Here is a 12500-nt window from a genome sequence, read left to right on the forward strand (position 1 = left end):
CAAAAATTAATGAACAAGATAGGCCCACCGTCGGGACTCACCACTTCACACCCGCGCCAGCCTTCCCGTCCCTGGAGACTTGGAGGTGCTAGAATCAAATAGGACTTTTTTTTTATTTCTATGGTCTATTCTCAAACACACCTGCCCACACCCCGACTGCTTTCATGAGGCTTTAGTTTAAGTTACATGTGTGTGTTGAAGGGTGTTCTTATGGTTGAAGTGACAGGTTAATAAGGTGTCTTTAATATTAGCATGAGAAACACTCTTGACAACCAGGCTAATCATCACTGTGGTCTTTGAAAATTGCAAAGCTTTTCTGAATACGGGCCTGTCTGTCACGTCCGTTTTTTGGATGATAGGTGGTAATAGGTTGGTATGTTTTGATTAAGGGACTGCCACGTGAAATGAAACTTTTAATGGACTTTTCTTTCTTTTTTTTCATGTTGTTGATTTTTTTTTTCTTTTCTGCTATTTTGTAACTCTTGACCCGAGGCCCTCTTCATGAAATATAAAAAAAAATGCGATAAGCAACAATTCACGAGACAAAGCACAGTGTATGAAACTTTTATACGCGTCTGCAAGAAAGAAAAAGAAGTTAAAAGAATAGAATGTGTAGCCAGTGCAGTGTTTAGAAGTCGCTGTACATCAAGAGGAAACGTCTCAGAATTGTCAGTGACTGTGGAAAGATAGTGCAGTGTTTAGAAGTCGCTGTACATCAAGAGGAAACGTCTCAGAATTGTTAGTGACTGTGGAAAGATATGACAAAAAAATACACTTACGAATATATACAAATACAAAACAACCCTTAAGGAGAGTGATAAGCCCCACTGCTGCACTGAGGCCACCTTTGTGTAGCTCGGCGATGTCACGAGGCATTACAAGGTGACTCAACCCAAACAGAGCACCTTTCCATTCAACCTCACGTGTTATGGTCAATAAAGAACATCAGTCTGTGTATATTTATTACTTAAGACTGTACCATGAAACCTCTCTCTCTCTCTCTCTCTCTCTCTCTCTCTCTCTCTCTCTCTCTCTCTCTCTCCTCCTTTCTTTCAAAGAGGATATCCCTCCATTGAATATCACGAGTTATGGTCAATAAAAAAAAGTGACAAAATAGCAAAGCATTATTCTATCCACAGTTGCAATACTTAAGAGTGCATCGTAATATCTCCTCCTTCCTCAAATGACAAACAGAATAGCGACCATCCTATTACATTCCACGTGTTAGAATCAATAAAAAAAATAAAATAAATAAAAAATAATAATAATAATAATAATAATAATAATAACAATAATAATAATAATAATAATAATGTCAATAAAAACAATATATAAACATTTAATGCCTTAGATATCATAATAGCAAATATCTCCTTCTTTCCTCCCAAACAGAAAATCCTCCCATTATGTAAATCTTACGTGTTATGATGAAAAAAGAAATGTCAGTTTACATAGAACGTTTGTTACCTAAAATAAAACATTCTCTCTCTCTCTCTCTCTCTCTCTCTCTCTCTCTCTCTCTCTCTCTCTCTCTCTCTCTCTCTCTCTCTCTCTCTCTCTCTCTCTCTCTCTCTGTCAAACGCCCCCTGTGACGTGTGTGTCCCTGTGTGTGTGTCTCTAAGGAAGAAGGAGATGAGGTGGCGATTCCTCAGGGTGCTATCATGACCGCCACTTGGGGAGACCTGGTGGAGAGGGACGAGGTTAGGGAGGGGGCGGTAAGTGACTGGGAGCATTGTGACGGCATTGTTGGCGTCGCTCCGGTACGCTGGGGCATGAAAGTGACTTAATCTGTGGGTATGACAGAGGGAGTTATTGGGAGTTTTTTTTTTCAAGAATGGGTTGACTTAGAGTGTAATAATAGGGAAAAGTATTGTTGATTGATTGTTTTGTTTGTTTGTTTGTTTGTTTGTTTTTTCTGAGTGTGCGTGTGTGCGTGTGTGTAAGAGAGAGAGAGAGAGAGAGAGAGAGAGAGAGAGAGAGAGAGAGAGAGAGAGAGAGAGAGATTCATATAGTTAAATTTCCGACAGTAATCACTACATATAATAAGCTACTTTGTCTGTGTGTGTGTGTGTGTGTGTGTGTGTGTGTGTGTGTGTGTGTGTGTGTGTGTGTGTGTGTGTGTGTGTGTGTGTGTGTGTGTACTTATTCCGTCACTTGCAATGAAAATTCCCGGCTTTAATTTGCGTCATTAAACTCGGTAATGGAGAGAGAGAGAGAGAGAGAGAGAGAGAGAGAGAGAGAGAGAGAGAGAGAGAGAGAGAGAGAGAGAGAGAGAGAGAGAGAGAAACAAGTCTATTCATGTAATAAAATGGTAATGACAAATATATGTTGTGCAGCGCCCTCTTCTGTATGTGTGTGTGTGTGTGTGTGTGTGTGTGTGTGTGTGTGTGTGTGTGTGTTAGTCCATCGCACTCTGACCTTTCACCACACGCAATAAACTCCCACAATGAAGGAAGTGCGACGCGCGTGCATGATACGTGAATAAAAGCGTGCAAAAATATATACAAAGAAAAAGAAAACATTCGTACGTACAAACTCGAATGTGTTGATTGCGTGAACAGAATTTCCTCTTTTGTGCGATATACTGCGACAGGTGTGTGTGTGTGTGTGTGTGTGTGTGTGTGTGTGTTTGATTGGTGGTAGTGGTGGTGGTGGTGGTGGTGGTGGTGGTGGTGGTGGTGGTGGTGGTGGGGGTGGAGGGGGCGGGACTGGGGGGGTTTAGCCTAAGAATTTGTTGTTTGTGTGTTAAAGTAAAAAAAAAAAAAGAAAAAGAAAAAGAAAAAGAAAAAGAAAAATGTAGATGAATAAATAAACTGAAAAATAAAATAAGAAAAAAGAAAAAAGTAATAAACGTGTGTGCGTGTGTGTGTGTGTGTGTGTGTGTGTGTGTGTGTGTGTGTGTGTGTGTGTGTGTGTGTGTGTGTGTGTGTGTGTGTACCGGAGAGGTAGTGATGATGTGAAGAAGGCGTGTGTATTTCTCGTGTTAAGATGAAAGAAGAAAAGGAAAAGAACAAGAAAAATAAACAAAAAAAGAACAAGACGAAAAGAAAATGAAGAAAAGAAAAAGAAGAAAAGAACAAGAAGAACAAGAACAAGAACAAGAGATTACGTAAGAGAGAAAAGTGGATAAGTGAACAACAACAACAACAACAACAACAACAACAACAACAACAACCACAACAACCACAACAACAACAACAACAACAACAACAACAACAACAACAACAACAACAACAACAACAACAACAACAACAACAACAACAACAGCAACAGCAACACATGACGGGCGGGGTGGGAGGGAAGGTGTAGTGACGCAAAATCAGAGTCTAATGAGCAACACAGCAACACAGCCACAGAGGTGATGCCTGCAGTGCTTCGCCCCTCACCGCCCACCTCGCTATGTTGGGTTGGTTTGATTTGTTTTATTAGTAACAGTAGTATTTTGTTTCACTTGGTCGTGCATGAAGTAAGTGTGGATTTTACTGATTACTTGATGAAACTAATGTTGTTGTTGTTGTTGTTGTTGTTTTTATACGTATATATTTTTTCTGTGTGTATTTTTATGTTGTTGTTATATTTTGTTTGGTATGTTTATTTATTTATCCATTTTTATTTGATCTTGTTGATGATGATGATGATTTTTTTTATAGTTGTCCATGTTCATTTTTTTCATGTTTTTTTTTTTTTTTTTTCGTTTGATATCATTTTATTTATTTCACGTTTTTTTTTCTTTTTTTTTAGATATAAATGTTTATTTCCTTAAACATACGCCTATAGCCGTTCCGGTAAAAAGAAAAAAAAGAAAATAAATAGATAACCTTTCTCTAGTTGAAGTGACACGGGTTTCTCAAGAGTATTTTTATGGTTCTAGTGGCAGATTAACACCACTTCTACATTATCAACGGGAGAAACGCTTTAGAGAACACGGCTAATCATCTCTGTGGCAATGGAAAATAGTCATGATGGGAAAGCAGAGTGTTTCTGAGTACGGACCAGAAAGAGAGAGAGGCGGTGTGAGGGGGTGAAAGAGGACAGGTGAAGCAGTAGAGGTCCGTACTTATCTACTAATACGTTCAGCAGGCTAGCACCTCCTGTCATCACCCGTGTATCCCCGCACCTCACCACTTCTTATCCAGTCACCGCCTCGAATGTAATCCCCAGCCACGCGAAAGCTTAACGTGACAAGACTCGGAACTAGATGAGGAGGCACCGGGCTTGTCTAAACAGTTGTAATGGAGAGTTTTTGTCCACCCCGCCACTCCCTCCGCTGTGCTCTGCGTTTGTACTGAGATGTGGAGATGTGTGTAGAAAGGCAGAGAAGCTGACAGACAGGCAGGTAGAGTTTAAAGGGAAATAGACAGGTAGTAAGATAGAGAGAGTGACAGACACACAGGAAGACAGACGTTTAAAAGGAAATAGATAGGTAGTAAGGCAGAGGATATTGACAGATAGACTTTAACGGAAGACAGATGGGCAGTAAGGCAAAGATAAGTAGAGGAGATCTTAAAAATTATAATATTATCGTTCGTTTTCATGCCAAAATTAACTGGAGCTCTGTTCTTTTACTACTTTTTTTTTTTCAATACACGTTTTTAGAAAAGATTGGGGGCAGCACAGCAGATGACGCCGTGCTGGATGAACACAGTGGAGGATGACAGAGGGAAGACACAAATAGATGCGATAAAATATTTTCGACGTTATTACGAAAGGGTTATGTCATGGCACTCAAGCTGCGCACGCTGCATCTATACACTGGGCTCATCTTTACAACCACTGTTCCACGCCTCTCTGTTTAAGATCTCAGCGTAACACAGTATACATGATGCGTTTACCGTACGCTACGCTGCAGTTTCCCATGAGCGTTCTGCTTTACGGAACCTCCCCACACAGTAATTGAGTGAATCTAAACCAAAGTGCCTCACAGAATATTCTAAAAATGACAGAAATGTTACGATCTAGTTAATGAACGAGTATAAACATCGCAACAATATCCAGCATTAGAAGCAATTAAATATTTATAACCATTGATGACATATAGAAGAAGGGACTTAATAGATTTAACCATTTCTAACCAATATAATCTTTGGAGGTGGCTGTAGAGCAAGAAGAAACGTCTCAGAGTGGTCAGTCCTTTAGAGAAAACATGCCAGATAGGACAACTGTTAATCATTTCGACTCCGCATCAATAAAACTAGTAACACTCACCTCTGCTAGTAGGCATCGCGTGGGGAAGGCAGGAGAGGCCGCGATGTGCCTCTCCCTGTAGATGTAGATGTAGAGTTGTAGTTTTTGTATCCACACCTTAAGAATTCATCTGGTTTTGCTTCATGTTTGTCTGCAGGGTTTGTTTTCTTTTGTTTTCGTCAAGAGTGAAGCGCCGCCCAGTCCAGTGAGAGAGTGAGAGATCGCTTTGGTCTTTTTTTTCATCATTATTGTTGCTACTACTGCTTCATGGCGGGTATCAGTGGAGGTGTCAGAGATGTTGTTGTTGTTGCTGTTGGTGGTGGTGGTGGTGGTGGTAGTGGTGGCCGGAAGTAGGGAACGGTGGAGGGAAAGGGCTTGGCGTCACACACAATCATCAATCTAACACCTTGCCATATTTATTTACACTATCATCACTATACCACATGTCTGTCACTCTACCACCCACACACTTCTCACTTCACCTCCACCACCACCGCCATCCACTGAGCACCCTACCACCCATACACATTCTTTTCTTCAGGTGCTTAACAGTAACCGTACACTGTAAATAATCAGAAAATATAATAAAAATGTTTTCAAATGTTTCTATGTCCCTCACTTCACCCTCACTACCAAAGCCATCCACAGAGCACCCTACCACCCACACACACCTCCCTGCACCACCCAGGCCTTTATAACTCCTAAGACTGCTACCAAGACTGCTACGGATGGCGGGAAGTGTATGTTGATGGATAGATTTCAAGAGAAGACCCGTTAAACCAGCACCTCATTACCTTCAAAACACTCACGACACCCCACGCAGTCTCTATACAAGTCTTCCTTCACCACCTTGACTACCACACACGTCTTCTGGGTCTCCAAAACACGGATGGAAACCTGGGAAGGGTGTGTGATGTGCTGGAGGGAAGTGGGTGGGAAAGCTGCACCAAGCACATCACCTAGGCCTACACCCGGGACACACACACACACACACACACACACACACACACACACACACCAGAACCCTACTTCCGTATCACCTGAATTCTACTCTTAACAATATATTGCGTATTATCATTATTACCCGATTTTTCTATACAGTTCAATATACACTCTTGGTATATTACGTATTATTGTTATCGTGCGTTTTTTTTTTATTTCCACACAATTCAATATTATACACCCTTGCGTATTTACTGTTATCGTACGTTTTTTTTTTTTTATTTCCACACAATTCAATATTATACACCTTTGCAGTTCAATATACACTCTTGGTATATTACGTATTACTGTTATCATACTCTTTTTTTTTTTTCGTTTTAAATTCCCGCGCAATACGATGTACAACAACACTGTTTACGCATTACTACTGTCACCCGTCTCTCGTTGTTAATTTCTTTGCAATACGACGCACGCTCACTCAGCCTTCAACACACTATGACGTATTCCTTCACTGCAGCTCGTTAATCCACTATTTTGCTAAGCTTTCAACACACCACTATCTCTCCACTCTGCTTGGTCCAACGATCCATTGTGCTAAGCCCTCAACACACCAAGGTTCATCTATCTACTGTGTCGCTGAGTACACACACACACACACACACACACACACACACACACACACACACACATGCACCTGGTCACTTATCAGAGGACGCCCTTATCTCCATCCTGTTTCTGGCAACACTGCTAGTAGAAAGAGAGAGAGAGAGAGAGAGAGAGAGAGAGAGAGAGAGAGAGAGAGAGAGAGAGAGAGAGAGAGAGAGCTTGTTAATCACTCGTTCACTCGTTAGCCACTCGTTTCTTGTTAAGGGTTGTTAAGTCGGGGTTTTTTTTTCTATTCCTTTTTATTTTATTTATCTATTATTTTTCGTTTTTTTTTTTTTTGTTTCCTTTAATGAGGATAATAGGGGATTGCTTTGTTTTTTTATTTATTTTTTTTTTTTTTTTATTCTATCAGTGTATTTTTTTTCTTTATACGTTTTGTCTTTGTGCAGGTTATTGTTTTGTTTTTTCTTTACTATTTTTCTTTTTTTTTTTTTTTTTTTTTATTTCATCGAGGAATAACGACACTCCTTGCATGTACGTTAAGGAAAAAAAACGTACGATACTTTTTCATGCTATTTTCTGCTTCATGCCCTTTTATTTATTTTATTTTCTTCTTCCTCTTTTACCATTCATACTATCCTTATTATCCGCTCTGTTCATATAAACATTCATAACTACATACGTACATACATACATACATAATCAAACGTAGGATATTCATGTTTTTCGTTATTTTTTTCATCCTTTATTCACGTTACTAATCCTATTTTTCCTCATTTTTTTTCCTTTAGATTTTATTTCACTTCTTTTTCAATGAGGAATAACAACACACATACATTCATACACACTCGAATGCACAATGTTCTTTTTTTTATCTATTTATTTATTTTCAACGATGAATAACAACAGAATACATCTTTCATTTATTGCCCTTACACACACACACACACACACACACACACACACGTACATATATACCTTTACACACACACACACACACACACACACAAAAGCACACACCACTGGGCTTTCACTTATGGAATTATTCAACAGGAAAGAAAACATCGACATTACAATTAGTGCAGATATTAATAAACCTGATAAAAAAGATAATAAAATAAAATAAAAATATATAATTAATTAGCAGCATCCACCAATGATATATATATATAAAAAAAAAATAATAATAATAATAATCTACCACAATAAATACACAACACTACGTAGAATATATTAAAGATTTTTCAAGCAGATAATAACAATAATAATTCCAGCAACACAACCATGCAAGCAAAATATAATAATTAATCCATCCCAACACATTTTTTTTTTCTCTATAAACTTTTACCATTTTCAAAGTGAGAGAAAAATGTTAGAAATACACACACACACACACACACACACACACACACACACACACACACACACACACACACACACACACACATTTTATAATTCATAAACACAGCAGTCTATGAAATATAACCTACCTTATTCTAGCAGACGCTTTGAATTCTATCCTCGCCTTTCAAAACCTGAAAAACAGCCCGCTTTCCTCTGAATTTCTATATACGGATTTGTTTTTTCCCATAAACTTTTATGAGAGAGAGAGAGAGAGAGAGAGAGAGAGAGAGAGAGAGAGAGAGAGAGAGAGAGAGAGAGAGAGAGAGAGAGAGGAGAGAGAGAGAGAGAGAGAGAGAGGGGGGGGGTGAAATAAATGCATACACCACATTTAATTAATTACAGATACGGTAATCAATGATATTTATCTCAGTCTAGTAAACTTAAACTTCTAATTAAACCCTGTCACTGGTACCCAATCTCCCATCTATGTCATCTAAAACTTTTAACTTTATTTTTCGTACTAGTCTCTGGGGGGGGGGGGGAAACACGTTCTGCAACCTCAGCAAAAATTAAGTCGACCCCATTCTTCCACTTATACTAATCATACAATCTATTAGTGATCTCAATGTTAACGAAGAACCATTTGATTAACGGTGTCCTCTTAAAACCTAACACAGCCCGCTTTTCTCTGAACCTCCAAAGTGCCACGCTAGAGGGAACCATCTAATCCCAACGCTATTTGAATGTCATTACTGTACACGTAGATGCAGCGGACTCTACATAAATAATACAAGACGAGTTATTTCGCCATTTAGGGATATGAATGTTGTTTGCTCTGTTGCTCCCAAAACTGACGAAACAACGAAACAAATGATAGAAAATGGATGGACTTTTTGGTTTGTTTATTTTCAGGCTATCAGGGACGATTATTTACATATAGTTTGTGACTTATTTTATTAAAGGTCATCATGGGAAATTAAATTCATACATTGTGCTATTACTGTTGTCTTTCTCAATATTTATTTTTTAATCATATCTATGCACTATTACTGTATTTATTTATATATGTATTCTTATCCATATCTTATCTACTAATTTACTTTTTTTATCAGTATTTCATTTATTATTATTATTATCATATTTACCTTTTCACTTCTTTTCTGCAAATCATCTTAGACTACCATTTTTTTTTTTTTCCTTGAAGCACTACTACTGCTGCTGCTGCTGCTGCTGCTACTACTACTACTACTACTACTACTACTACTACTACTACTACTTCCATTACTACAACAGCCTTCATATCCACACCACCTTTCACAATTCTCAGTCACCACTACTATCAACCAACCACAACATTCCGTCACCTTCAGGCTCTGACACACCACAACTACCTCCTTCAGATCCACCTCAATACTACCATACTCTGAAACACCGCGCCGCACCTCCATTACATTCAAAAGGCTTGTAATTAAAGTTGCACGGGTTTTTTTTATTTATTTTTTTTTAAGGTTCTCGTGACAGATTAACAAGATTTATACATTATTAACTGGAGAAACACTATTGAGAATCAGGCTAATCATATCTGTGGCCTTTGAAAATAGTCGTGGTGAGACAGCAAGGCGTTTCGGGATACGAGCCTAACTAAATATTCTGAAACACTTCTGGCCGCACCTCCACTACATTCAAAGGGCTTGTAGTTGAAGTTACTCTGGTTTTTAAGGTTGTTTTTTAAGGTTCTAGTGACAAAATTAATAACATTTCTACACAATTAATAGGAGAAACACTCTTGACAACCCGGCTAATCATCTCTGGGGCCTATGGAAATAATCGTGGTGAGAGAGGAGAGCAAGGCGTTTCAGAACATAGACTCCACTAAGGACTGGCGACATCCCGGGGGCTGGTCATCTGTCTCCATGGGTTCCTCCTCGTATGGGTTGTGCCTTCCCTCGCCCTCTGCTTTCGTTGATTTCCTTCAGAAGGGTCAAAGGGCATCATGTTCACCAGCTCCTCCTCCCCGTTCAGTTCCAGGGGCTTCGTGGGACGTGGGAACATTGCCTCGAAGTCCTCCAGGAAGATTTCGTTCACTCTCTCCGGTAGATCCACCTTCAGGAGAGAGGCAAGAATGGTTAGAGCGTACCCGAGTGTTTTTGATCTGACGAAGGGGACTCTGACGAAGGGAAATCTCTACCTATTAGTTTATTTCTGTTTGTTTATCTGAAGAAGAATATGAGATGTTGTGTGATGTGGGAATGTGAGAATATTACGATTGTGTTCAGAATGCGTTGATGTACTGAAAAATAGATTAATGAATTACTGACTTTTTTTTTTACCGTTATTATTATTCGTTCTGAAAAATAAATACTGTTATCCTTGTAAATTTGTAACGAGGGAACGACAGTATTACGATATTACGTTGAGAAACCGGTAACGTATTGCGAAATAGGCTAATGAAGTCCCTTTTATTTTTATTATTATTGTTATTATTTGTACAGGAAAAATACTAGTTCTTGTAAATTTGTAATGAGGTGTAATGTAAGAGCTGAAGGAAAGAATATTATATCATTATGTTAAGAATGCATTAGTGTTTTATATAATAGAAGCATTCATTAACCTATCATACATTATTCTTAATTTTGCTCAACTATTTATCTACTTATTCACAAGATGGTTCTGGTGTTAAAGTCCTTTTTCTTCCTATTCCTCCTCCTCCTCCCATACAGTCCCCACATCACATTAAAACCTTGAACACACACACACACACACACACACACACACACACACACACACACACACACACACAAAGGGCCTTACCGTAAACTTAATAATGAGGTCTCCCCGGATGTAAGGATTTCTCAGCATAGGCAAAGCCCTCAGCAGGTACCCTCAGCTCACCCCCCGGCTCCAGCACATCCCCGGGAGGCTGCCCCACCACCAGAGTGCGGCCATCCAGCGTGGTGACCGGCCGCCGCAAACCACACAGGGATTCCGTCAGATTCACCTGGAAATTCTGGGATTGTCTACCTGTTTTTTTTTTTTTTTTTTTTTCTTTCTTTTTTTTTTTTTTTATCTGACGGAAGGGAAGACGAGTATTTCATGTCACGGAGGTCATCATTCTCTTCTCTCTCTCTCTCTCTCTCTCTCTCTCTCTCTCTCTCTCATTATCATATCACTTTCCCTCCTCCTCCTCGTCCTTCTCCCTCATCATCATTTGCTTCTCCTCCCCTTTCTGTCATCCTTCCTCATCTGCCTCACCATCACATTCATTTTCCCTCTTTCTCTTCCCTTATCATCTTTCACTTCCCCTCCTCCTCCTTCTTGTCCTTCCTCCCCCTCGCTCATTATCACATTCACTTTCCCTCCTCCACCTCCTTCATCATCATTCACTCCTCATCCTCCTCCCCATCCTTTTTTCGTCCTCTCTCACCATCATCCACATACTCTCCTCCCAGTCCTTTGCCCTCCTCCCCTCCATCACCACTTCCACACCCTCCACCACCACCACCTCCTCCTTCTCCTCCTCACCGTCATCTCCATATGCAGGTCAAGTCCATCCCTGACGAAGGTATCATGGGCCTTCTCCTGCAGGATGATCACCACGTCGCCTGCCTCCCGCTGTCCTGCATCCTGGTCACCCTCGCCCTTCAGGAGGATGCGAGAGCCGTTCCGCATACCTCTCTCCACGTGAACCTGCAGCACCACAGGGTAGGTTATGGTAGGTAGGTTGCAAAAATTTAAGGGAAAAGTGGTGAAAAGTTGCTGTTATTGTTGTTATGGTTGTTATTGTTGTTGTTGTTGTTAGCAGTAGTTTTTATTACCATTACTATTTCACCTGTATTTATTTCCAGTTTATTTTACTAATTCGTCCACTTTCTTAAATATCAAACGTGGCCTGCTTTAATTCTACCCCTAAACTGCCTTTATCCTACCTTCAGCCTGCTTTTAGCCTGTCTTCATCTTACCCTCATCCAACCCCCACCCTGCCTTCATCCACACTCAGCCTGCCTTCATCCACACTCAGCCTGCCTTCATCCGCCCCCAACTTGCCCTCATCCACCCCCAGCCTGCCTTCATCCACACTCAGCCTGCCTTCATCCGCCCCCAGCCTGCCTTCATCCACCCCGACTACCTTCATCCTACCTTCGTAATTTTGGTGTCGTTCACGGTACAGTTTCCTTTGCAGGTCACACAGCGGTCTGCCTCGGCGATGACGCGGCCTGCACCTCCACAGTCAGTACAGGTTCCGTGCATTTCCATCAGACCTGGGCCGAGCTGCTGGTAGGTCAGCTGTGGGGGGAAGACAGCAGGTCAGGCAAGGAAAAAGAGAGGAGTAGACCAAAGAAGGGAAGGAAGAGCAGGTCACTTGTGGGGAAGAGAGTAGGTTATTTATTGCAGGTCAGCTTAGGGAGGGTAGGGCAGATCATCCA

General features: G+C 40.4%; 1 protein-coding gene and 1 long non-coding RNA gene across 3 annotated transcripts in view; both read right to left on the minus strand.

Annotated features, from left to right (window-relative positions):
* The window catches only part of LOC135115335 (uncharacterized), a 22918-nt gene extending 16101 nt beyond the window's left edge, over positions 1 to 6817 (minus strand). Inside the window, exons 1-2 of the long non-coding RNA XR_010275962.1 lie at positions 6681 to 6817; positions 5206 to 5746 (exon numbers count right to left, since the gene is read on the minus strand). This is a non-coding gene — a long non-coding RNA (uncharacterized LOC135115335). The remainder of the gene's footprint in view (positions 1 to 5205; positions 5747 to 6680) is intronic.
* Positions 6818 to 9556: 2739 nt separating this feature from the next.
* LOC135115336 (dnaJ homolog subfamily A member 2-like) overlaps positions 9557 to 12500 on the minus strand; it is a 7639-nt gene continuing 4695 nt past the window's right edge. For both annotated transcript variants that reach the window (XM_064031979.1, XM_064031978.1), the window contains exons 4-7: positions 12214 to 12360; positions 11599 to 11763; positions 10888 to 11074; positions 9557 to 10179 (exon numbers count right to left, since the gene is read on the minus strand). In XM_064031979.1, the coding sequence (XP_063888049.1) occupies positions 10895 to 11074; positions 11599 to 11763; positions 12214 to 12360 (492 nt within the window). In that variant the 3' untranslated portion in view covers positions 9557 to 10179; positions 10888 to 10894. The remainder of the gene's footprint in view (positions 10180 to 10887; positions 11075 to 11598; positions 11764 to 12213; positions 12361 to 12500) is intronic.

This window comes from Scylla paramamosain, chromosome 29 (assembly GCF_035594125.1).
Source record: "Scylla paramamosain isolate STU-SP2022 chromosome 29, ASM3559412v1, whole genome shotgun sequence".
NCBI classification, from domain to species: domain Eukaryota; kingdom Metazoa; phylum Arthropoda; class Malacostraca; order Decapoda; family Portunidae; genus Scylla; species Scylla paramamosain.